Below are 26,474 nucleotides of genomic sequence, written 5' to 3'. Positions count from 1 at the left end.
TTCAGTCCCCTATTCCTTTTTCCCCTCACTCATTAACACCTGTCATTTAACCCACCTCCCTCCCTGACCCTGGCAATCAAATCAGGAAGAGACAATATATGCTATGGTGTCTGCTTCCAAGCTTGGTGTGTGCTCCTCACCTGACCAGCCTGAGCTGGTACTCAATGAGCTGGTGGCAGAGTAAGTAGGAAGAGGACTGCTGAGCTTCTGATGGTGGAGGCATCTCATCTTTATCTCCTCTACTTGGCTGGAACATTCATGAAACTTGTAGGAACTTAGTTGTTTTGGGGATCTCTGTGCCTTGACAAAGTTGACTGAAAACTGCTAATTTGTTCAGAAGGCACCATGGGCAAAGGAGTGATGGCAGAAAGGGCATGAGAAGGCAATCAGATAAATAGCTTACCTAATTTTGTTAGGAAGATATCATAGTTGTTAATATTAAAAATAACATCAGTAGGAAAATCGCTAAAGCATTTCCAAGATAGATTTTCTTATAAAATGTGTGATGTGGGAATACCACTTCAGCTACCACTTCAGCTAAGTCAAAAACAATTTAAATACAATAAAATGTTGCACAAATAAAATGAATGGAGAGATGATAAATCAAAAGTGCTAATATGTGATAAAAAGGTTTTTACTAATATTTGTTTGGGATAATGAAAATTTCTGTTGGTGAATAGCCTAGTCTTCCCAAGTTCATGCCAATAAAGTGGCAAATTTAAACTGAATAGGAATGAAGAGCTGTATCTGTTTAGCACCTTGCTCATGCTGCTAACAGTAAGCAAACATGGAAATTACAACCTAGATTTCTCTAAGCAATAGTTTATCTGTTACTGCTAGTGTGTGTGACTGTAAGAGCATTCTTATTGGGTCAAACCAAGGTCCAAGAGCATAACAGCATCCTTGTTGGGTCACACCAAGGTCCATCTAGCCAAAAAAACCTGTTTGCAATAGTGGGTAAAGTCTATGGAAGTGTATGAGAGCAGGGCACATATTTTGTGATAATTAGCTTCCAGTGATTTGCAGCAGGGAGATCATGAGCCAAAGATGTGCTCTTACTCAACACAGGCCACTCGGACAGAGAAGGTAAGAAGTAATGTGTCATGTAATAGGGATCAATGCTGCAGAGCAGTGGTAGACCACTGTTGATGGATAGCCAGCCATTTATGTGTTATGTCTTACTTTTTAATCAAATGGAGCTTTCTCAGTGCATGGAATGTGATGCTAAGCAATAACTGCTCCTGGGAATCTTGTGCAGATGGATAACCAAGGACCGAATCTGATAGGAAGGACTGGGATCTTCTGATAGCCCTTTAATCTTTTTCTTCTGCGGGAGTGATTTTGGTATCTGAAGTGACCCCAAGTTCCTCAACTAAGTTAATAAGCTCACAACAGGGGCCTCCTTGGTGGAGCATATTGCTGATATAGAAATTCTTTTAAGTGCATCCCTTTCTAGCGGAGCTGCATTGCAGTGTCTTGGGTTCAGTTTTGGCCAGTTACTTTATGTACAGATCTGGATTTTTGTGTGGAATTGAGGAATGTGAGACATTTTGCTGCTTACATTTGATGAGGAGAAGCATAGAGCTGGACAGGCTTTGTGAATGGCTAACACCTCGGCTCCTCCCATCTTGCTAGGTTTTGCAGATTGAACAACCAGGCAAAGACTACATTTGGAAAGGCTCCTCAGACAACGACTGGGTGCTGAAGGTGGCAGTGGACATCACAGTTTCCTGGGTTTGGTCTGAAGGGATGGGCCTGACTCATTCTCAAGCATTCCTACTTTTCACTTTAGGTTTTTAGAAACCAGTCAGGACTGCCAGGTGATACATACTACGAAATGCTACAGGAAACTCTGGTAGGGCTGGTAGTAGAGGTTAAATTCCTATGCCAGTGGTCTGAGTAACACTGTCCATAAGATCACAACATAAAGTGTTCATTATGCAGATACATAACCTCATTATATAGGATATTCTAAATGTGTGCTACCTTAACATGCAACAAAGAAGATCTGAATGCTAGGAAATAGTGATAGGCACTGACTTTTGATAACCAGCTTACAAAGAAAAGCTGCCTAGGAGGTGGCATTTTTCTTCATCAAGGTTCCTGCATCAAACAAACAAACAAACAAACAAAACAAACAAACAAACAAACAAACAAAAAAACTTGGGTTTCATCACTAGTCAGGTGAATCACTTATGATCTGCTGGTAATAACCCGAATGCATACAGAGGGCCTTCCTTCCCTGCAAATCCCAGACAAGATGATTTTCCGTAAAAAACTTTTATTTGAAAGATTTCTTCAAAGCCAGCCCTGCAGCTAGTCCAGGAGGGCAGTCTGGTTTTTAAGTAAACCTGAAGAGAGAATTGAGAAGTATATAACTGGCACACCATCTCTTGCCCTTTCTGCCCGTACATTTGAGTCAGTACGGAATCGGTTCTGCTGTGAAGAAAAAAAAAGAAAAAAAAATAATCACAAGGAAAGAAAATAACCGCTTTTCCTTTGGGAAGCTCTGGAGATTTTAGTGCCATTTGCTGTTGAAAGCAGAGGAGGGAGTGGTGCTCTAAGGACAGACTACAAAGTTTGGTCTAATAAATGTGAATGGATATAGAGGGCTTGATTGTTCTTTCACACCAGTGAAACTCCATGGACTGAAATCAGGCACACTAATTACACAATATACTTCTGTAAACGATTTCTAACTCTGGAGTGGTTGAATTGTAATACAACCTAAGGCACAATTAGAATGTGCAGCCCTGGTCCCTGAGGCATGTGTTAATAGTAACACAGCTTGTCATCGTGTGTTTTTAAATTTTTAAATCTAAATAAAATATAACATTGCATGTAATACGTACTTTAAATGGCAGATGTGTAATAAACATCTCTATTTATGACAGACTTAGGCAGCAAAACATAATGAGGTGTGGTTCTGGTACAAATTTTGCTTCAGGTTTACTTTGTACTTTTAACCACCCCAGTTAATTACACAGCTAAGATCATGCCCTGGAGAGTTTTAATTTTCTTGTGATTATATAATGGACTCTTACTACTATCATTATTCAAAAAAATAAATATAAGGCCCGGAGTATTTTCAGGCAGAACTTTAAGTATGAAGGTTTGTTTAGACCTCTTTTTACAAATTCTGAGTCAACACTCAAAACATTTAAAGATGTCTCTTTGCCATAGGTAACCATACAGCTTTTCCTCAGCACTACTCTCTCTCTCATACATGTGATTTTTGAATGACTGCCATCACCCTAGTTTCTGTAGGCTAGAAATGTCTTCATCTTCATAATGGCCCTGGAAGATAGGGAACACTGACATCCGTGTTTCCCTGATACGGCACAGGCTCTCAGTTCTTGCTCGGCTCTGTGGGAGGTAGGCACCCAGACACCTCCAAGGCTCTGGGTGTATCTGGTTTGCCCAAGGTTACGCAGGAACGCTTTGCTATGGGAAAGGAGGAAAATCTGCCTCCTGAGCTCCAAACTGGTACTACAAACCTTGGAACCTACCTCAAAGTCCATATATGCATGCAGGGAAAGCGGACACAAATCCAATTACCAAAGGAGCTGAATGGTTTGGGAACACGATGACCATAAGCTGTAGGAAACAGGTGCTTGCCCTATAGACTGCAGGCTTTGGTGGTGGAGGAGACTGTTCCTCAGTCCCACAGCCTGTTCCCAGCAGCTTTCCTCCGTGGGCCCAGCTCGGGTGCATCGTTCTGGCAGCAGCAGCAGCTCCCACCCGGCCCCAGCCTCTCCTGATGGCTGCTTGGCTGCTCTCCCATCGCACGATGGCTGCATGTCTGGGATGTGACAGGCAAATGACCCCTGGGCAAAACGGGAGCAGCTGCCATCAGAGGAAGAATGTGTCCAGCTTGCAGGCAGCTCTCCTCCCTGCTCCTGAGCCGGCCAGGGGAAGGAAGCGGCGAGGCATCCTCTCTCGATCCGTGAGAAGTTTCAGTCAGAAAGGTTGCACGCAGTGACAAATACACCGTGACACTAGGAGATGGGTGTTAGACAGAGAGCAGACCCCGGTCTTCAGCTGTACGTTGTCATTACTTTATTCATCAGCATCTATCTGCTCCATATTGCTTTCTTTTTTGTTCCCCTAGGTTCGTTTCTTTGACAAATTTGTTTTGTTCTAGCTGTATTACAGTGGTTTTAAGGCTTCAGCAGGCAACAATGGATTTTAAGGATCTTAGCTTTCATGCACATTTACAAAATATCCATTAATGTGAGTGGGAATGCTGATTTTAACACCTTTTGGAGTAGGTACTAAGAATTTACTGTAATGTAAATAGTTTACTACATACTTTGTGAAAGTAAGTATAGTGGAAAATTATATTTAGCCACTAATTTCTAAACTGAAACAGCAATATACTTCTCTGGTGTAATATATTTTCCAGTCATGTGCTGAAGAGAAGCATTTTTTTCAGCTGAGCTCACTTAAAGTTCAAAAGATAAATATATCACAATGACAAATTGCAAAATGCTATTCATACATTTAGGTAAAAATCGTTCCCTCATTTGTTTGTATTTCACATAAACTGTATTACTGTTATTTCCAAAGAAAATACAGTACAAAATAATTCTGATTAAAAATACAAGTATTGTTAATGGACCAGAGCAGAAATTTATCTTAGCTTGGGGGGAAAAAAATTATAGAAAGTCAGTATACTTTCATTCCAGCACAAAATGACATCCAGTTAGCCCTCTGAACTGCCTAACCCCTGGCTCAGGGCCCTGCAGGGTGGGAGATGAGTGGAATAGTCAGCACAGGGCTTTTTGCATCTCTGCTCTCGTGGGTGGCTGAGAACTTCTCCCCGTGGAAAAGCCGTCTGAATTTACATCACCTGCAGACTGCCTCAGGGCTCATCCACAAGAAGTTAAAGTTGGGAGTGAATTTGCCTTGTGCTTGTGACTGCAGCGCCGCGAGCATGAGGGCGCTCGGCCTGCGGTGAGCGTGGGCTCGTTCATCTGATGTGCTGGGGGCTGACTCATGCTTGCTGTGCACAAAATCTGTGTGGGCATCAAATTCTGCTTTTTCATAAAATCTCCAACTTGCCCTACATGTATACGTTCTCTGTGTGGTCATTAGCAGGCAATGAGGTTATTGTGTAATGAAGAAGGACGTTCAGCTTCTGCCTTGGTTTCATCTTCAGGTAGCTTCCAATTGACTAACACGTTGTATGGCTCAGATTGAAGAGTTTACATTTAGAACCTATGTAAAAATGAGGAAATGTGACAACAATAAATCCGATCTTTAAAATTATATAGCAATGAAAGACGAATGAGTCATTTTATTGGTAGAATATATACAGCAGAGTAACATGTTGGGATCAGAAGTATTATTTACCACACATGCAAGGTAGGGCACTGGAGGTCTATAATTTCACTGCTCACTATTTTTATCATTTTTATGTTATCAGTTCAGAAATCACTTATGGAATTAATATACCCTGATTTCTCTTTCCAAACAATTATATGCACCCTGCCTCCTTTCCAACACATATGCATGTTCTCTCTCTCTCCCTCACTCCCTCTCTCTCTCACACACAAAGGATTCTGTAACAACAGGACCATTATAGAGCATGATCTAAAACATGTGGACTGCAGCCAATATTTAGATATGGTATAGTAAATTCTGGAAGGTATAAAAAGGAAATAACTGAACTCATTGCAGAGAAAAATGAGCCAGTCTTAAGTACTTTTAATCACAGAGTTTCATATAAAAACACATGCAAGATACTGAGCCTAATATTGGAGGGGAAAAGGTCTAAGGGAGAGGAGAAATCCAGTTGCACTGGGACTCATGATGGGAGTTTTTCACCCTTTTTATAAGTGCCTTTCAAGAGATTAATGCAAACCGTTTAAGCAAATATATAAATATGCTCACCAAGCAGCAGGCTCCTTGTGTGACAGCTATGACCTTGGAACTTTGTGACACATCCCCTCAGCTGGGTCTGAGCTAAACAGCAGTGGGTATGTTGCTCCTCTTCCTCCCAGGGACTGCCGTGACACCTGCTTTGCAGGCACCTCACTTCACCTAAAGAGATCCCAGGCAGAGGATCCAACACAGCAGTATCAGAGGTGAAGGAAGAGCAAGCCAGTTCCTTTCCCCTTTCCCAAAATTCCCAGTTATATCCAGGTTTCTGCCAAATCAGATGTTGTCCAACACCCTAGCACTCTGAGCTGGGGTCTCTGGCTTACTTCCACGGCGTGTGGCTGTAGATGGCATCCCTTCTGGCTCTCCTCTGTCATTCCCCTGGGCAGGTGCGTTGAGCCTCTCCAGATATTTATAGGCACATGCAGTCTGCATACAGCTATGTTCTCTATTTGCATAAAATGCCAAGCATGAAATGAAAACAGGCTGTCATTAATCAAGGGTTTTAGAGAGCTAGAGTTTTTCAGTGAGGTTTTTGCTGAGCCTGGGCTTCAACATTTTCACACTTCCAAAGTGCAATTAAAAAAAAAATAAATTAATTTAAATTAAATTAAATTAAAAAAAAAACTGACTGCTGGTATTGGTCAGATAAATAGCTGTTCGGAAGTTTAACAAATGCGAAGCAACATCTCCTAGTTTTAGTCAGTAGTGGATGTGGGTGCGGGTAGAGGATAAAGAGGGGCTTTTGGAAGTGTTTTTCTTACTCAGAACGGGGCGAAAGTCACCCATGTCACCAGCCTGCTGCTTCCTAAAGCACATGGAAAAAAGTGGGGCTGGTTCTGCCAACCCCACTCATTCCAACAGAACTTCACTCCATCACAATCAGCTTGAGTCTTCACAGTGCTGTAAATAAGGTCTTACTTGGTAGCATTAAAAACCGAAAGTGCTGATGGACAATAATCTCCAATGATAAAGAAAACAGCTAGACCTGCATTACAAATTAAAATAAATAAATAAATAAAATAATAAGTTTCTGTAAGTGACAGTGCAGTTTTGAATTAATGAATGTATAAAACAATTAAAAGACACTACCAGATAATTAGCTCTTTGTCCTCACACATCTTCAAGTCCAGGGCGGGTGAGGACGAAACCACCAGTTTGCTGAGGTGAAACCCACTGGGTATTTCATACAGAAGTACAGAGAGTGCCCTTTGTAAGAAAGATCTCACCAAGGGCAACAGCCTAGGTGCATAGTTGTTGAGGTGAGGTGGAAGCATGTTTTGGCCCATGAGGTGGCCATGTTGCATTTTTAGGCTGTTTTTAGGTTAGGGAATTGTTACCGAAATAACCCTGCATGGGCTGATTCCCCTGCAGCTGCACCAGGGCTAGCAACAATGGAAGCCTCAGTATAGACAGCTTCAGCTCCAGCAGCCGTTTTCAGCACTGTATCAGTTAACCCTGCTCTAAGGAGGGTTAATTGACACAGTGCTGCAAATGGCTGACGAGATGAAAACTCATATATTATGACTCCCAGCATCCCTAACAATTGTGCAGCTGCATTCATATGAGCAATGGTGGGAATTTGGAGGAGGGAAGAAAATTCCCTTGTGCAGACAAGGCCTGAGATCGAGCCTTAATGTTCTTTTCTGAGTCTTGGTTGTCAGTTGCAGTCATGCTTCCCTAAAGCATTATCCCAGCCATCTGCAGACTGCTGACTGTGAGGCAGCAGCCGCCGCCGGTTCCACCAGTTGGATGAACAGGAGCAAGTGGGAACACGGCAGCATGGCCAGGCCCATCTGATCGGTGCCCTCAAGGCTCCTGTGCCTGCTCTTCTGCTTGCCTTGTGTTCCCCAAGACCAAAGGGAACCTGTTCCAAAAGAACCAGGGAAAATGAAAGTTATCTTTTCCCGCAAATCCAGAAGATATTTGCAAAATGTACTTCTCCTGGAAGGGGTGGTTTTCTAGAAACTGAGCATCAGGATTCCCAGCTCCTTGGGTACCCACTGTTGCTTCTGACCACGTAAATCCCTTTGGCTGCCTTCCCTGCTTGGCCACAGAAGTGAAATACCTACCCAATGTATGGCACTTACGGACAGGGCAGGTTTTAACAGTTGTAGCCCAAGACAGTTTCTCTAAGGAGCTCTCTGAGGCCATGCAGATCTGTGGGCTCCCTGAAGAGCTGAGGAAACAGGCAGAAAAACTTCTGAATTTTCCCATGTGCTCTCCCATCCCTGGCCATTGATCTCCTCCAAAGCCAAACTTGCCTTGTCACTATCCCTTTGGGGTAGCCTGTACTCCATGAGAAGTAGGGTGGAGGGAATAGGACTCCCTTGAGCAGAAAGGATGTATAGCCTGGCTCTTTCCACTCTTTGTCTCAATGCATGCATATCTATACATGCACGGCAAGCGGGCACTGTAGAGTCAGTGACAGGCTGCCCATCACACCAACTACATCTAGAGGTGGCATCTCCCTCTGATGGTCCACAGCACAAGCCCATTGACTTACAGGATGGAGTGCTGCACCCACAGGCTTGTAAAAAAGGAGGCAGATGAAGAAACGAGCAAGTGAAGAAGGTTCTTGGCTCTCCAACACCCGTTTAGCTTACTATAGCTGACCGGGATGTCTTTCCAAAGGGCACCTTGCTGCAATCTGGAGTTAGTTCTGTGCTCTGATGCAAGATGTTAGTGCTGCTGTTAGAGTGCAGGGTTGAAAAAGCCCCCCTGGGAACAGAACCGGGCAGCACTGGGCCAATGAACCCACTGCAAGCTGTCACACTGGCCTCAGAATAACACACAGTGTCCTGAGAAGTGTTGCAGGTGAGGTAGCAAAATCTGTCTTACCCTCTTCTTCTTAACCTTGTAGGAAGTTCCTCTAATTTCTGTGAAAATCTGACTTTTTAGGCTCATGGAAAGTAAAAACCAGGACTTATTTTAAGTAACCTAACCTGTTAGGGATGCTTTCAGGAAAACAAAAACCATTAAAGCACTGACAATTAATACTTCAGTTGACAGACCAAAGGTTAAATCTCAGATCAAAGCTCGTGGAAAGCAGGTCATTTCTACTCCGGTAGATTGGTCGTGTTCTGTTCAGTGAGTTATACAGTTTTGTTTACTGCTGTTTGCTCTGGATGGAGCAGCGATCCATATGCAGGGAGGATGGATTGGAACAGTTACCACATCTCTTTGGGGAAGGAACCTGGAACAAAACCAAGAGCTGTTTCTGGCTTCCCCCTTCCGCTAGCCACTTCAGGGAGTCGGGCTTTCTGAGTTCTGGATGTCGTGTGCTTACCTGTGTTAAGGTAGTCTGGATATAAATGATGTAAGGACAAGATGTTAGATTAGTCTAGACAATCCCATGTTCCCAGATGCTCCATCAGGAACATCATCTGCCTTATGACTTAAGAACTTTTGGATAAGGAAGGAACGAAGACAGTTTCGAACGGAAGTCAGACCCATAGTCGTTCCAATCTCCGATGCTAAGCCTTGTCACAATAGTGAAATTGTGGGCGGACGTCCCCAGCAGGACCAGAACTCTATTATGCTGGGCACAGCGCAAGCACCGAGACCTTTCATGTCCGGAATAGCTTTCAAAGTGTGAGCTTAGGAACATTGCTCCCATGTGAAGATTATTTGCTTATGGCTTTATGTAAAAATCTTTGGACCATGGTATTGTTACTAGAACTGCTTGAGGAAAGACTAATGGAACTACTAATAGCCCATATGGGATGAATCTGTAGAGACAGCAGCTTTGGAGCTACAGGTTTTTAGCAATCGCATGTACCACTGTCTTCCACAGCCATGAATACGCTCCAAAGAGATTAATGGATGTTATAAAAATTATTTGCTGCTGTGCTTTAAACTATAGACTTTACAATCTCCACTTGGATTCTTGATCTCATACAGCAGCTTAACCTTTTGATGTACGGAGTGGATGCAGAGACCTTCAGATTTCTTCGTGGTGTGATGGGAACCGCACATTTTACAACACATCATTGGGGCTGCGTAAGAGCTTTCCAATAGCTATGAGATTTAACAGGTGGACCGTGTCCATCTTCCATAGCTGGTTGCTTTTGGGGACGGGAGGGAAGAGGGCTTGGAAGGCTCGTGATTGGATTAAGCACACTTCGGGAATATTTGCAGCCTTAAGAAGTGTTCTAGGATTACTCTTTCCTTAGCCCATCTGTCCGCAGTGTTAGCTTTCCTATTCCACAGAAAGTAACTCAGCTGCCTGTTGCATGTTTGACTGGAGCAACTTTTTGCCTAATTGCACTTCTTTACCTATCTGCAGACGACTAAAAGTGTGTAGCCTACCCAGACCGCTGGAAGCACCTAGCCCGGCATTGGACCAGATATTTTTGTCCCCTCCTCGGGGCTCTCTCGCATTGCCCATCCCAAAACAGCAGCGGACGAGGAGGGCGCCACAGGGGGCTGCCCAATTTTGGCGGACACCCGAGGGAGCCGTGGGGTAGGGGGGACGCAGGCTGGAGCCCAGGTGCGACCACACCAGCACCGCGGGCTCCAGCGGGGCTCTCCCCCGCTGCCCGGCGCTGTCCCGGCAGCACCTCCCGGCCAACCTCTCGCCTCCTCCGGCCCCCCCGGTGCAGATCCCCCCGCGGCCGCGGGCGGGGCGCGGGTGGCGCCCGGCGGGCCCGGCCCAGGGGCGGCCCCGGCCCCGCCGCCTTTGTTCCGCGCCGCGGCGCCCACGTGGAGCGGCGGCGGCTCCGCGCCCGCGCAGCCCCTGCGCGCCCCCTGCGCGGCGGCGGCCGGGCCGCGGGGAGCCCGCCCGGGGCCTTTCAACCCGGCGGCGGGGCCGGGCCGTGCTGTGCCGCCGCTTCCCCCGGCCGCCGGCTTTCTCATGTTTTATCTGGCCTTCCGCCAGCCAGCTAGGTTTCCCCCCCCTCTTTTTTTTTTTTTTTTTTTTTTTTTCGCTCTGCCTCCTCCTTCCCCCCCCTTTATTTTTTTTTTTTATTTTTTTTTTTTTACTTTTTGCACAGCCCCCTCCTGGTTTTTCCACCCACGGGTAAAGGTGGTTTTTCCTCTTTTTTTTTTTTTTTTTTTTTTTTTTTTTTTTAAAACCCTCATCCTAGTTTAGTCCGTGGGCAGGACTCGCATAATAATATTTCCAGTCCCAGCAGCTCACATCACAGACACGAACCCAGGACCGCCCCCCCTCAGTTTTTTCTTCCCAATCTCCCAAATCGCTTTATTATTATTTTTTAAATGATCGCGCTTTTTGCCCGCTGCTCCCGCTGCTGCCGAAATCCCCGGCTTCCCAGGGTGCATGCTTCTGGCAAGACCGTGCAGTGTTCTCAGTCCACTTTCAGTGTGTCTTATCTTAATTTGTCCTGATCCGATCTAAGCGCGATAGCCACCACTTGCTTTCAATTTGTAGGATTTTTTCCCCTTCTCGGTTCGCTCCGACTACCCTCGCAGTGTTTCCCTCTCTGCTCGCATTTCCAGGGTTGCGATCTACTACTCTGCCTTTATTTCTTCTTCTCCTTTTTTTTTTTTTTAGAAAAAAAAAAATCCTCCCCTCTCTTGAATTGCTTCATGTTACTAACCATTCCTAAATTGTAGGAGAGCTCCATTCCCCCTCCTCTCCCACCACCACCAGCACCACTACCACCATCACCTCCTCCTCCTCCTCCTCCCCTTCTCTTCTCCTTTTTGGCAGCACCAGGACGTCCGGTGTGGTGGTGGCAGCGAGCAGCAAAAGCAGCAAGAGCTCCTTTTGATTCCCCCCCGTTCCAAGGTGCTTTGGAGAGACCCGGTTCAAAGCTGAGCGGCAGAAGTCACGATGAGTGCACAAGGTGAGGGACCCGGTCAGCCTTCCACTGCTGCCCAGGAGCAACCTGCAACCGCAGAGCCTCAGAAGAGAGGACGAGGCAGACCCAGGAAGCAACCACAAGTCAGTATTCGCGTAGAGGCGTAGAGCCGCAGATCTGTAGTGTTGTAGGCATGTAACCATGTACGTATTGGTGCAGGCGGCCGGGGACGGGGCGCGGGGGCTCCCGGCGGGGCGGGCAGCGCCCGGCGGCGGCTCGGGGCGGGCGGCGGGGCCGCGGAGCCCGCCCGGGGCTTTCGCTATTGTGCGGGCGGCGAGCCGGGGCTTTTCAATGGGGACGGGGAACATGGAGCGGCGAGGCTCCGACCAACCAGCGCTCGCTGGCTCCTTTCGAGCTGGGTTTGAAATTGCGAAAGCGGCGAGCGGGGGGAAACGGGGCTCGCCCGGGCTCCCTCCTCTGCGAGCCCTCGCAACGTCTCAGCGTGTGTGTGTGTGTGTGTGTGTGTGAGTGAGTGTGAGCCTGTGTGTGTGTGTGTGCGCGCTGTGTGTGTGCTGTGTGTGTGTGTGCGTGTGTCGGGTCCCACCGGGGCTGCTGCCGCCTCCGAGCTTGACCAGCCCAGCCCCTGACTGCCCCTAGATCCTGGGGTTGGGGGAGAGGAGGGTGTCTAGAAAGTCGCATAGGGTTGGCTTTTTTTTTTTTTTTCCCTTTTCTTTTCTCTCTCTTTTTTTTTTTTTTTTTTTTTTTTTTTTTTCCTGGCGTCCCCCCTTCCCCACCTCCTCCCTCACCCCCGTCATCGTCTGCAGAGAGGTGCCCCCGTTGCCGACGGAGGTGGGGGAGGCAGCCGGAGGGGGCTTGCCCTGCATTTGCAACACCTTTTGCCTCGGCTGCGCCGCTTTCCCTGGCAGGTCGAGGCGCGGGGACGGCGCCCGGCTCCCCCCGGGGCCCCGAAGGGGACTCGCAGGGCTCCTTTCTGACTCGCCAGACCTCAATCCGCGCTAAGGTTGCCAGATTCGCGCATTATCCCCCCCCGCCTCCCCATCCCATCCCGTCCCGTCCCGTCCCATCCCACCCCATCCCACCCCATCCCTCCCGAGTGCCGCTGTCGCACCGCCCGGCACAGCCGCTCTCGGGGCTCCTCGGGGGCTGCCCGGGGCTCCCCGCGGCCCTTTCCCTGCCTCGGAAGTCGCGGCTGGAAGTAGTAGGGCCGCCCGGGGAGCCGCATTTAAAAGCCAAGCTTCCGCGGAGCTTTAAAACCTCTCTCCCCATTCATTCAGCATCAGCTCCAAGCCCCGAGAGCCTGCGAGAGGCTTCGGGGGCACCCAGCGAGCCGAGGAGCTGAGCCCCGGGCCGGGAGCAAGCCGGTGCCGAGCCCCCGGTGTGCTCCAGCAAATTTAACAGAAAGTAAAAATTATTATTGTTTTTTAATTATTTTTATTTTTTGGAAAGCCGTGCGAGTGGAGCCCCTGCTTTTCCCGCTCTGCCCTCAGTGCCACTCACTACCCGCCCGCGGCTCCGTGCCCAGCATCAGCCCAGCACCCTTTCCTCCCCCCCCTTCACTCCCCATTTTTTTCCCTTCTCCCCCCTCCACCCCTTTTCCTTTTTTTTTTTTTTTTTTTTTTTTTTCATTTGAATGTATGGCAGAGAAAGCAAGCCGCGTCTCCTTAGCCGTGCTCAGCCCAGCTGTGCGGTGCCTGAGCCCTTCTGCAGCCTCCCCAGCCTGAGCCTGCACCCTGAGCCTCCCCGGGAGTGGAAAAGCTGAAAAGCTGAAGGGTTTTAAGCTGGTCTAAGTTAACGAACCGCATTGAATTAGATTTGCCACCTCCCGTAGTCCGAGGGAAATGTATGATATTGAAGGCTTGAAGAGTTTTATAGTATTTGTGATTAGCTGAATAAATATTTGGAGTCCGAGCTCGTAGTAATTCATAGGCATTTTTAAGGACTGGTTGTTTGCTGTCAGCCAGAGGAGTTAGTTAACAAAACTCCGAAAACAATCATTGCTTCTGCCCAGTCATTTTAGATTTTTGTTGTTGTTGTTGTTATTGTTTCAGATATTTTACATCCTCGGGTTTTTTTTGGCTTGCTAGTGCTCCATTTCAAGAAACTTCAGTGTTTGCATTTTACTCGGATCAATTCTGTTTGCAATAGGTGTGAATGTAATGCAGAGCTCAGAACTGCAGAAAAAATCCCCCCAAATTATTTGTACCCTTGAGAGAGAAAATAGTCTTAAGCTTACTTTCAACTTTTCCAGTAGTTAGCATTGTTTTGTGTTTTGTTTTTTTTTTTTTTTTTTCAATAGCGTGTGCTAGTAACTGCATATGATAACTCTATCTTGTTATAATGAAATGCAATTGACATTAAATGGATAACCGTATTAATTTTGAAATAATCATTCTTGCATGAGGGAAACTATGGCCATCTTCTTTTAAAAATGTGTTTTCCCATATAACTAACTTGCTAGAGTATGCAGACTCTTTATTCTTTTTTTTTTTTTGTATGCAATTACAAGGAAAGTTAAACTCTTTTATTATGTTAAATGCATTTTTTCTTCACTTTGAGTTGTTTAATTTTTCAAGTTACATTTTAAATATTGTTGCATTTATTTATACTGTTAATTCACGTTCTTTAAGTAACTGCTCAGTTTTCTGCTCAGTAATTTATCATTCAGTTCTTCTTGGTTAGCTGTAGCTTCTTGCCACAATAGCATGTTTTCCTGTATTTAGGAACCAACTGGTGAACCATCTCCTAAAAGACCAAGAGGAAGACCCAAAGGAAGCAAAAACAAGAGTCCCTCTAAAGCAGCCCAGAAGGTGAGTTTATTAAAGAAAGAGAGTTCCTAATGCTGTTTTTTCATCAACTGGTGGCAAAAGAGCCAGTCATTTAGGCTGTGAACTGTGGGGCTGGGACCCTTTCAATAATGGCAGCTACATCATAGAGCATGTATTTTGCATTTGTAAGATTGGAAATAACATGCTGCAGGACGACCCTAGGCACAGAACCCATAAGGGCAGCTTGCTTTTTGAATAGCATCCAGATTAGTGAAATAACATAGTGCATTCGATGCATTTACTGAGATCTCCTGTACCTAGTGAGGAGATCAATATTAGGGATATTATTTGCTTGATTAAGGTTTTTGAAAGAGGAAGATTAATTTCTTACCCACTTGCAGACGTTATTACTACAGACCAAATCTGTGTATTAAAGCTAAATGTTTTGTCAAACAGGTTAATTAGAAGAAAATCCAATTATGTGTTGATGGAAATAAGTGCATATATTGAAATTTACAGCTTTAAAATGTGATGGTAAAGTAAACTGTGAGTTACAGTAAAAGCCTACCATATCTTGTTTAGCAATCACTTTCAAAGAGTTTTTTACTTGAAGTGCTATTTGTCTTCTGAACCACTACTTCTGTTTGGGGATGGGAGCAAACTTGTGTTATGGTGGCTCTGAATGCATCCAGCTATAGTACAAGCTCACTGGAGTCCTTCCACTTAGTGCATGGACTTCAGATCACAAATATAATGTGAAAACATGCCTTAATTTTATTGGAACTTGGGAAAGCTCAGCGTCAGAAGACTGTGCTATCAAGGCAGATAATACCTTGCTGCATGAATTATTTTAGTGAAGATAAATAGTTGTGTATAGGCTTGGAAAGAAAAACTGGAGTTTTGTTTATGTTGATGGTTACACAGCAGTTAGCATTAATTTACAGGTACTAAATTGGAAACAAAAGCTTGCAAAATCTGGTAGTGAACTGTACTGTTTAAGTGTATCAGTGTCTTTTAAGTAGATATTTGACAAAATCTGTGTGGAAGTTATTTGTAGTCTCATCTAATTCTGGTTCATTTTTCAGTATGCCTATGGTCCTGACCATATTAAGTTTGATAGTTTTCAGTGTTATAAATTACTATAGCAACTCCTGATAAATATTAAATTATTAGGGGGTGACTGTGATTTCATGTCTGTTTTGTTATAAGTGTTTTCAGCATTTGTTTGAGGGACGTTTTCCAACTCCCTTCAAATTTAAAATAGTTTTTTTACATTCTAAGCTGGAAAAAATGGTATATTCTGTCAAGAAGTTCATGAATTAGTAAAAATGCTTTACAAATTAAGTATTTAAAATACATCAAAGCCACGCTGCAACCTAGTGAGCTTAAAATGTTGATTTTTTTTCTTTATATAATAAAAATGCTCCTCAGATTCACTTTAAAAAAGTTTAAATTTCACTCTTCAAAAGGGAGAGAGCAGTTTTTTATTAGTCTAGTAAGTCCAAATGTGAGCTTTAGTATTTTAAATATTACTCTTAGGAGTGTTGGCTTTCCTAGGAGAAATATTTGTAATAAGATTAAATTTTAAGTAATTCATAGAAATGTGTTTTCAAAAGATATTTCTAAAAGAAATATTAACATTATTTCACTTGTATGAGTGATTTGAAAATCAGTTTTAATGGAAAATAACTTAAAATCTTTCATACATATGTAGGCATATCAATTCAAGAGCTTTCCAGATGATTCTGGTACATACAGTTGTTTTTTTTAATCTAATTTATGAACTGAGCAATTTCATTGTAACGTTTTGATTTTCAGAATGCATCAAGTTACTGCCCTAATTAAAGCAAACTTTTTTTGGGTGTTGATATTATAAAAAATTGACCAAAGACCATATGTCTTTTCAGCATTAAAAAATCTTTGAGGGGTATGTAATTACAACTTTTATTTGTTTCTAGGTTTATAGATAAAATATGTAAATGTTTGATAAATCTCCTAAAACATAAAACAGTGATAAAGCCTTCTTAGAAAAAAAAGTCAGTGATCACATTTCTGATAAATATTTTAGCTCTTTTTCCAAATAGATAATTAACCCTCTCTAAAATGGTTCAGCTTCTCACCAGACATCTCAAAGCATCTAATACCAATTTTGATAGTTTTTCTACCAGTAATAAGGATGGAAAGGTTTTGACACTTTTTTTTTTTTTTTTTTTTTTGACACAGAAAGCTTCATTTGCTGATGAGGGTATCACCTCTTAAGAGAGTGATCTATATGTTTGATTTTGTGACAAACATATTTACACATCCATAGACACACATATATTTATTTAAGGCTTTCTATCCCCTGTCTCAACTCTCAGAAACAGAAGTGGGCTAGCTTCACTTCAGACCCTGTGCCTGTGAACATGGGTCCTATACATGCAACTGGAAATTGTTGGAATTTCTGCAGAATAGTGTGTGGCCTGTGTTTTTCAAAGTGAGCTCATTGAAATGTTCTGTAGTGTTCACAACATGTAAGATAAACGCACGCCACTAGCACCCACCGAGCAGACATGAGAAGGCACTCGTGATTAATTGATGGGGTGTTCTCTTGCAAACCATTACACATCACAATTAAAAATGCATTGCACAAACTGGCAGTCAGTTAAAAATACTTGAGTGCTGGGGCTTTGTTTTGTTGTGCTTCAAAAAGCAAATGCCCTTAAATCAGTTGAGGGACACTTTTACCCTAGAAGCTGATTGTGTTGTGGATTTAAAATTTCTTGGTTCATAGGACTTTTTTTAAATTTTTTTTTCCCTTTAGCTTTCAGAGCTTGTGTTTGGTCTTAGTAAACTGGCCTTGGGGCATCTGAAAACAAACTGTGCTTGTTAGGAAATTAGCAATGTGAAACTTGACAATGCATACAGAATGTTGCAAGACCAATTGGATAGCTAATAATGTGGCAATTACTCTAATTTTAGGTAATACATGATTTAAAAAAAAAAAAGGTTTGCATATCACACATACCTAACTTATGTCACACAAAGGGTAAAATGCATTTTATGGAAAAACAAATAATTTCTCAATTGTTTAATTTTCACGAACAGAACGAACACAACATGTTAGCAGATGAGAAGAGAGACACAAAAAGGCTCTTATCACCTTGTACTTGAGTCTCCCCAATCAGACTGTTATTCAAGTCTGTGTCTTCAAACAAGTCATTCTGTTATTCATTTAAAATATTTGTAAAAAATTAGCAAAAAAGGAAGCTTTTTTTTTTTTTTCTCTCTTTTTTCTAATGAGTAACTTGAGTTTTTGTGGAAGGATCATAGTAAGGATGTTCCTTTCTAGTTTCCTGGGTGTTGCGTGCTTGAATTTTATTTGTGAGGCTGAGTTGTGTTCCCAGCCCATCACATTTCCCTTAAGCATTCAGGGGCTTCTCTTTGTTTAGCTCCTGTATCTGGGCTTAAGAAAAATACTGTAATACTGTATAAATGCTCTCCTGTTTGGAAGGAAGAAACACAATTGTTGGGTCCAAAAAAAAAAAAAAAGGTAGGGGGATAGTAACTACTGTGTGTTTGTTTCAAAAGAAAATGTCAATGGGATATCCCAGGAATATCCAAAAATAAAGTCTTTTTTGTAAAATTCGCCTTCAGTTTAAATGTTGTGGCTTTTGTTGTAGTTATTCATGTAGTGAACTTAACTAATGGTACCTCTAGATCTTGAAATACCATTCTCCAGAACTTGTGGAGTCTCTCTGTGGTGACACTTACTACTGTTTCCTCACTACATGGCCAGAGTTTGGTATGTAGAAAACCATGTCCCTGAGTTAAGCAGTCCAAAGGTAAAAAAAAAAAAAAAAAAAAAAAAAAAAAAGTGCACGTGACCAGGACTCTGCCCTAAATTGGTTCATGAAAATCTATTTGGCTTCTCCATGCTTCATTCATTCTCACCAGCACCAGTCATAAAAGACTTAAAGGGAACACAAGTTCAGATTTATCAAGGGATTGTAGTATGGTTGTTGTACCTAAAGAGTAAGGGACCACAAATGACCACAAATGTTTTGAGCAAGATGGGTAAAGCAGGAGAAGACTGACTCCCGTTTAGAGTTAAAAGGGGTAAAGCATGATGTGAAAAGTGTGATATATTTGTATCCAGCCAATGCTTAAGTTTCTTCTAAGAAAGAAAAATGAAGAGCAAAAAGAACTTTTTTTTTTTTTTTTTTTTTTTTTTTTTGTGGCAGAGGGGTACTTCCCTGCACAAGCTCCGTTGGCATGGTTTTGCAGCAGTGATCCTCATGCTGGGACCTAGCAGTTGTTCCACCAGACCTCAGCGCTGGCACATTTTATCTGAGGTTTTCAGATCATTTTGCACAGTGGCTAGAGTTCCTAAAATTTGGATTCTGTTGCATTCGCAATTTTCCTTGACAATAGATAGATATCTGAAGAGCACGTTCAATTATTTATACCTATCTTGTCTTGTTAATTGCCTTCAGTAGTACAGCCTCAGCTCCTGCTCGGGCTTGGCCCAGTTAGGCAGCGGGGAGATGCAGGGATGCTGGGCGGTCGGGTACCATGGAGGGTGACAGCAGCCATTTGGAAAGCAGGTTTTGGTGGCCTCATGGTAGAGGGCTTGGATGAGTTGCAGATCTGTCTGGAGACAGGTTAATGACATGGCAGTGGTTGGAGTGGCCATCTTTCTCACCCAGGGCAAAAATATCATTTCCTGTGCCGAAGAACAAGTAAATCCAGTTCTGTTCCTAAAACGTGACACAGCAACAATGAAATGTTTACGTGAGTGGTTTTAAGAAATTTCATATTTTTCCATGAAGTATCATAAACTTGGGTTTGATTATGGCCCCAGCCCTTCTTTAAGTTGGGTGGTTTTGTGTCTCAGCTGTCCAGAACAAGAGGATGTCTCCTAGCGCAGCACCGAACGCTCAGAAAAGCCTGACCAAACACATCTCAATTTCAGAGAGTGCTTTAGAGGATTAAGGCAGCAGCTTCCTTTCTGACTAAGCTATTACAGGCTGCTGTGGGTAAGGTGGCTGAGAGCACTTGCATCTTGCTGCCCAAATAGGGATCCTTGTGATCTTTGGGTGGCTTGAGGCTCTCCCTGGATTTATTCCTAGCTTCAGAGGCAACACTTCAACTAAAGCAAAGAGCCAACGGACTAGCATGGTTTAGATTATGTAAATACCTATTTAAGAGGAAAAGCAAAGCTTTAGCACTTACGTATTCCTATGCTTATTAATTACTCGAAAATGATATGGAGAAACATTGAATTATTTGTCTGATATGCAATAAAACCTTTCTTCATACACTGACATTAAAAGACAGCCTTGTGGGAGAAAATACGGGTTAGGTTTGCAGAATTCAAACTAAAATAAAAAATAAAAAATCCAGATGGGAAGAGGGGGGAATATTTTCCTAAACTTCACGCCTTTATTATCACCGCTGGACTGCCACTACTCCTTCATGGTTGTTCCAGGAGTGTTTTGTCTTTCCCTTCCCTCAGAATGGAGATAAAAACATCCACTCGGGAGGTTCCCGTCGCTCACTTTCTGCAGTTTAGTCTATGGAAACCCTCCTATTTACTTACAGAATCGCCCTGTACCAGAACATAGTATCTAGCATGGCCCGCTGTTTGCTCAGCTCACCTCTGGGAAAGGTTTGGTTTTGATAAGGACTGGAAATGTTTTTCTTCTGACATGAGGTGGAAATCACATGCAGCAGGGATACAGCGCCGTTCAGTGCAAAGGGTCCCCGCTGCAGGGGCCAGGCACCACCGGTGGCTGGAGCAGCTCCTGGCACCCCCATGCTGTGCTGCAGGGTAGATGGTGGCATGGGGTTTTGCTCAGCTCCCCCAGCCTGTCAGGGGTTTTGCTCAGCTCCCCTATCCCATCAGGCAGCGTTGAGTGCCCTGGTTAAGCTTACAGCTCTTGTCAACCTTTGGGTAGTGTTAATTGGTAGAGCAAAGTGGGTTCAGTTTCCAAAAAGTTAGGCTTTGGTGAAGGGTCTTTCAGTGAATACAGAAGAAAATAAATGGTGTTTATCCTTTCACAACGTGTCAGGTGCAGATTTGTTAAGAACAATTTTAGCTGATCTTTTTTTCTAGGCTTACGTCCCCTGTTTTGAGAAATAAACATAAATGGGACACACACACACAAAAATAAATTTTCAAAACTAAACACGTTTTTTGCATCCTTCAAGTAATAAGGTTGGAAAAAATGAACACTTTAAAAGGCACCAAAACTCTGAAATAGACAGCTCCGGTATGTAGCAAATGCACTTTAACAAGTATTCTCATAAGAGGGTTTCACCTTACATGTAACTCTGGTATAAACGATTAAAGAGTAAGTTTACTCTTTTAACAAGTCTGAGTGATAATTTTGCCCTTTAGGAGTGTGAATTTTATTTTTCACAGCTTTCTTCTTGGTGAGATACTTATTTCAGAGTAATTGCATTTAACTTGTGGTACATTTTTTTTTTTTTGTAGAGATTCCTTCTCTGCTTCCTCGTCTCAGGTTCTCTTGCAGAGGGATCTGCTTTGCCTAGCATTAGGTGACAGTGTCCATTACAGAGATTGATCGGCGAATGATTTATTTAATGAGACAGTTGATTTCTGAGGGCAAATCAAATATGCATACAGTTAACTTGAAGCAAAACAGCTCATGGAAATTTGGGAGCACGTTTACAGAGTGCATGCTAGAAGTGTTCACTCTTAGGGACTTCTTATGCAGCAGAAGTCCTGCTCTCACCGAAGCTGGTGGCAAAATCTTGATCACCCTCAGTGAGACAGGATTATTTACCTGACAAGGTGTGTGCATGGGCAGAGCCCATCTAGAGAAAATAACTTGCAGTTCTCATTTTGAGGCCTGTAAGTAGTTTCCTATAGCGAGCAAGCAGTGCTATCCAGTGTCACCCACTGAGTTTGTGGAAAAGGCTGGTAGCAGAACCCAAATTTCCTTTAAGCTGAGCTCCAGGACCAACTGTTGGGCTTACATAAATATCACTGTTACTTCTAGGGCAGCTTCCATGCTGTTTCCTTAAACCTTGAAAGGGAAGGTCTGTTTTGGAGCGGTGATATGTTTGCTTAGAGCTTAAGGATGCATGTCTACCTGGAAAAGCTCACGTGAAGTAGAGGAGTTACCTCCCAGTGTCACGTTCCTGGTGGAAGTCTGTCCGAACACAATTCATGCATGAACATCATGAGACGAAAAGAAAGAATTGTGGCTGCTATAAATTGCTTTTTTTCAGGCTTGAAATGGGCTGTGTGTTTAACATAATACCTTCAGGTGATGCCTGGCAGCCTGTGAAAGGCTAGAGGTGATGCTGTTGGGGTTCTGCAGGTCCCAATCCTCTGTGAACCAGGGCTGGGGGCACCCTTGGGTGCAGGTGAAGGCATTCACATGGGCTTGGAAATGGCAGAACAAAAGAACGTTATCACCTTCTGACAGAAAACCCATAGAGCAAGGGGGAGGCTTGGTGCCACCCTAGAGATATACTTATGGATAATGTTACAGGAAAGGAGTTCCTAGTTAACCAAGGCTGTTAAACAATGCTGGGGTATAAAACATGCTGTGTTTCTTTTCCCTTTACAGAAAGCAGAAGCCACTGGTGAAAAGCGACCCAGAGGGCGGCCCAGAAAATGGGTAGATATTCCACTTCTAATCATTTGATTTATTTTCTGTGTTATAAAGCATGTTATAAAATCCATTCTCTAAGGGAACAATTATTTCTGCTTTGTTTGTGAAAAGAGCATCCATCTTCTGTGTCTGTTTGTTCTGGTGGATTGACTAAAGGGTTAAGATAGCAGAGAAGTTAACCACAGCTTCCTACCTTTAGACTCTGGTAGTTTGCTCAAGACACTTTACTATTGAATGTTTGTCGGGAGTGAATATTTATGTGTCTCTTATCAGCATGGAAAGGGGCACAACTCTTCCTCCAAAAAAGAGTAACAATGAGATAACTTGTTCAGTAATGGAGTAACAAAGGTTAAAGGGGCACTATCAGACATCAGAAGGTGATTAAAAGAGGTGATAACATTCAGATGTAGTTTGTACAAGGTAACGTTTAAAAAATCAAAACGTCTTTGTCCCACATTCCCTGGAAATACGGTGTATTTTCCTTAAATCTGGTGAGAAAGAGCAGAAATGAACAGCAGGATATCTGCACTTAGAATTAAGCTCTTTTGTTCTTGGCCATCTGTGCTTCATATAATCATAGTGACAGTGATATGTTTCATTCAAAGTTTCCTCTTTTCCTGGCCACTTACTCTGTAGATGTGGCCACGGACAAATGTATTTTGATTCTTTGGCTGTGGAAAGATCTCAGTCTGAGGTACCTGGAATGCCGTGTTGTCACTGATGTCTACCTCTCGTGTGTATGTATTTCATGCAGAAATACATTTTCAGAGGAGGTGAGGATACCACTTGAAAAATTAGATTGTGTGGAAGGTTGTGGCCATTTGCTCCGTCATAAGTTTACATTTCTGATTTCCCTTCTGTAGTTACTTTTTCCTTTTTGTGGAAAACCTTCTTCTCTAAACTTCTTTTTTGAATCCTTCTGTCCCCATCTCAGTTTTCCAGTCCTGTCATTTTTCCCCTCCTCTGTTCAGTTCTTTTGGATGGATGTTAACACTGCTGTCAACGTGTATGCTTCTGAAGGCTCAACTGGCACCAGAAGGTCATTAAAACTGCAGCTGACATTCTCCAGAGTATCAACAGCTAAACAGAGGAGAGAGGGCTCTAACAGTCATGTTAAGAACTAGTTTTGTAGTGTTGTCCAGAGATAAAGTACCCCAGGACACCTCTGTAGTTCAGCAGAGAAAACAGACCCATCCATACCAGATGTGTTGTTTGTGCTTGTAGTTTTTAGGCAGATTTCAGGTACATGAAGCAGCTCCTTGGCATTATGAAACAAGGTGGCTTCCTCAAACCTACCTGTGCTGGTGATGTTCCCAAAGGTGGCTTGCAGCAGTCAAATGCCAAGTGCAGTAAAACATAGATTAGTTACTGCCTGCTTCCTCCTGTTCGGTTTGGAGCTTGCACATGTGGATGCTAAGTGGTGCTGGCTTGATCCTCACCTTGGGTGCAGTCCCAGGGGAAGCAGCAGAAATAGCTGTTTTATGAGAGTAATTTATAACAGGCAAGCCATCTCCACTGAATTAGAAATGCATGATGGTTGAATAGGGATGGCTGAATAGCTTTGCAAAAAGGGGAAACATAGCAGTATGAAATGTTAAAAGGTTTTATCTCCCAAGTACTCATAGTCAGAAATTAAGGTGAGTTTTCAGTGGAAGGGGCTAAGTATAACAATTGTGGCGTGTTTAGGTTAGCATGTTTCCCTTTTATTTTTGTATCTTTATGGGGAAGAAAGAATAGGCAGTATCAGGGAAGCATTAATTTCAATATGGGCTGGTTTGGGATGAAGAATCTGATTCACAGAAATGGGAATTATTGGCTATTTAGTAGGCATACGCATTACTTTTTATGAGACCCATACTTACAAGAGTTGCACTCATTTCTTTGAAACTAAGGCGTATTCTCAAAGTCCTTATTGCTTTCCTGTTGTGTCTGTTGGAAGCATGGTCTTTTTATTTGCTTCTTCCAGTGGTGTGATTGCTTCTTGTGGTTTTCAGAGATAATACTCATATCTGCAGCTTGCATTGAGATAATTTTGTAGACTACGAAACCAAGTGTGCCTTTTTTTTCTCTCTTTCTTCTCCCTTTCCAGTTTAAATTAGGTTCAGGGTTCTTTCTCTCCGCATGGTGAAATGGAGAGTGATACTATGCTCCAGAAATACAGTTAAATTATTACAAGCCACTATGGTGCCAACTGTAAGTTTATAAGTGAAATCAAAGAACGATTCTATCTAAAAGCAGATGGCACAGTATCATCCTCTGTCTCATGTATTCAGAAAACGTTCTGTTTTATCACCCAAACTTCACTGAAGTCCTTAATGATTATTTTCTTCCTTAATCCCATTTTATTACTGTATAACCTTGATGATAACAGTTCTTTTTCAGTTAAAGTAAGGACTGTTCGGATTTTCTTTTTCTTGGAGAGGGCAGAATTCTGCCTGGCAGGTATTTTCCTAAGTTTGTAACCCTTTTTTGCAAGTCTGGAGGTTCAGTGTCATATGTTGTTCATCAAATTGTAAAGTATTATTTCTGCTGTTTCCTTCAGTATGCGCACGCAGAGACATATGAGCTAACAGACTGCTGCAGAATTCCAGTAGCTGGTCTTTCTGCCGGTTCAAATTAAGTATTTAATGTTTGTGACTCGCAACGTATTTATTTATTTATATATTATTTTTTAGAAGAGACATAAATCTTCCTGACTGATACAAAACTGGGAAGGGGGGAGGGAGAGCCCTAGTGAAGAAGGCAAGGAACCCAGTTTATCGCAGACGTATGAGACATGCGGTGACTTTTTCAGAGCAATAAAGAGTGCTTTGCAAAGCTGTCAAGGAAAAGTAGACCCTTGTAAGTAGAGCAGACAGTAAAGAGTGACAAACTCTTCTGAAAATAAAATACTCAGCTACATAGAAGAGCTTTCCAAATGTGAAAGGCTAATTGAATAAAAATCCTGAAGGTAATAAGGATCACACAGATGGGAAATGAAAATATTTGGAATCAGAAACACAGTGTCTGCTGCTGGAGAACTCATCTTCACTGTAAGTTGCTGCACATGTGTGAAATGCATTGAAGGCTGTGAGTCCTATTAATTGGGAGGGAGGTAAAACTCTTCATGACCTTGGTACTCTGTAATTTTAGAGATTTTAGTGCAGGAACATGTTCTAAGCTCTTTGGATGCATCTGCATTAGCATCTTAGGTCAAATGGGGAGTGTGCTTTGAAAACAGATCTCCTAACTGTCCCCAGGTATTGTTTGCATTGCAGAGCTCATGGGCTGGATTCCTTTCTAATGAAACAAAATTGGAAGACCTGCTCCCATAGTACACCTAACACAGTCCAGTAGGCAGTCAACCCATAGGACTAGGCTAAAGCAAAATAAAAACCTCTTGAAAGGTGCCTGCTATGGAGTTTGGTCCTCAGAATCAGCCTGTTTTCTGCTGCTGGACCATGTTGTTTGCTAGTGCAGAAATAGCCTTTGCTGCTCAGAAAAGGCAGGTAAAGCAACCTGTTTTTTATTAGCAGAATTATTTTATGTTTAGGTATAAAGTCATATTCATGAGCATGCCCAGAAGTCACTGAAAGGTTTGTCTTGACTTCATCAGTGCCAGGCTTTCTCCACTGGGATCCAGTGCTGCTTCTTGTGGAATCAGCAAAGGGTTTTGTCAGTGGCTTCACATACAAAGAGCTCACAGTCAAAGATATTTCATTTCATTTCATTTCATTTCATTTCATTTCATTTCATTTCATTTCATTTCATTTCATTTCAATTTCATTTTTTTATTTGTGTATATCTAGAAGTTGACTGAAAGTATCAGGGCAGGAGTAGAGCAGGAGAGTGATGAGTCAATTACTCTGCTGTTTGTTGTGAGGAAATGCACTGAAAACCCCTGGAAATTTTATAGACTTCTAGAGCTCCCATGCATCAGTTTAATGGAGAAACCTGAAACCCAGTTCTGAAGTTTATGCTTTAAAGGATGTTTGTATTTTATTTCCATTGTTTTTGTTATGTCTTCAGATAGATTTTTGGCGTTGTCTGATTTCACATCCACCTTGTTTAACCTGAACCACAGATTCACTGTGGCATGGCAGAATTGCTTAAAAAAAAAAAAAAACAACAAGGAATAGCCCAGAGCTTTTCACAGCTTTGAAGAGGACTTTGTCAGGGAGGAGAGGGGACTGATGCCATTCCATGAAACTGTTTTAAAGGATGGAAAGATGTAGTTCTGGCTGATCGTAACAGCAGAACAGAATCAGTTGATTTCCAATGACAGGACGTGCATATAAAGCATCTGTGTGGTCACCCAGTCACTGACACCCAAGTAGGAATTGTGGCTTGTTCAGAAAACCTCTCTGTCTTTCAATAAATTTGTTTTGTCCTAGATGGTCTAGGTAGCACATTTCAGTTTGCTGGAAGATACA

General features: G+C 42.9%; 1 protein-coding gene across 2 annotated transcripts in view; it reads left to right on the top strand.

Annotated features, from left to right (window-relative positions):
* Nucleotides 1-10,938: 10,938 nt before the first annotated feature.
* Nucleotides 10,939-26,474, top strand: part of HMGA2 (high mobility group AT-hook 2) — a 114,989-nt gene continuing 99,453 nt past the window's right edge. The window contains exons 1-3 of one of the 2 annotated variants that reach the window (XM_084499743.1): nt 10,943-11,791; nt 14,390-14,476; nt 22,018-22,068. In XM_084499743.1, the coding sequence (XP_084355869.1) occupies nt 11,681-11,791; nt 14,390-14,476; nt 22,018-22,068 (249 nt within the window). In that variant the 5' untranslated portion in view covers nt 10,943-11,680. Of the gene's footprint in view, nt 11,792-14,389; nt 14,477-22,017; nt 22,069-26,474 lie in introns of both variants that reach the window. The other variant, XM_084499744.1, reaches the window with a different exon arrangement.

This window comes from Aythya ferina (genome assembly GCF_964211825.1).
Source record: "Aythya ferina genome assembly, chromosome: 1".
NCBI classification, from domain to species: domain Eukaryota; kingdom Metazoa; phylum Chordata; class Aves; order Anseriformes; family Anatidae; genus Aythya; species Aythya ferina.
This window is presented reverse-complemented; position numbering and strand designations above follow the sequence as displayed.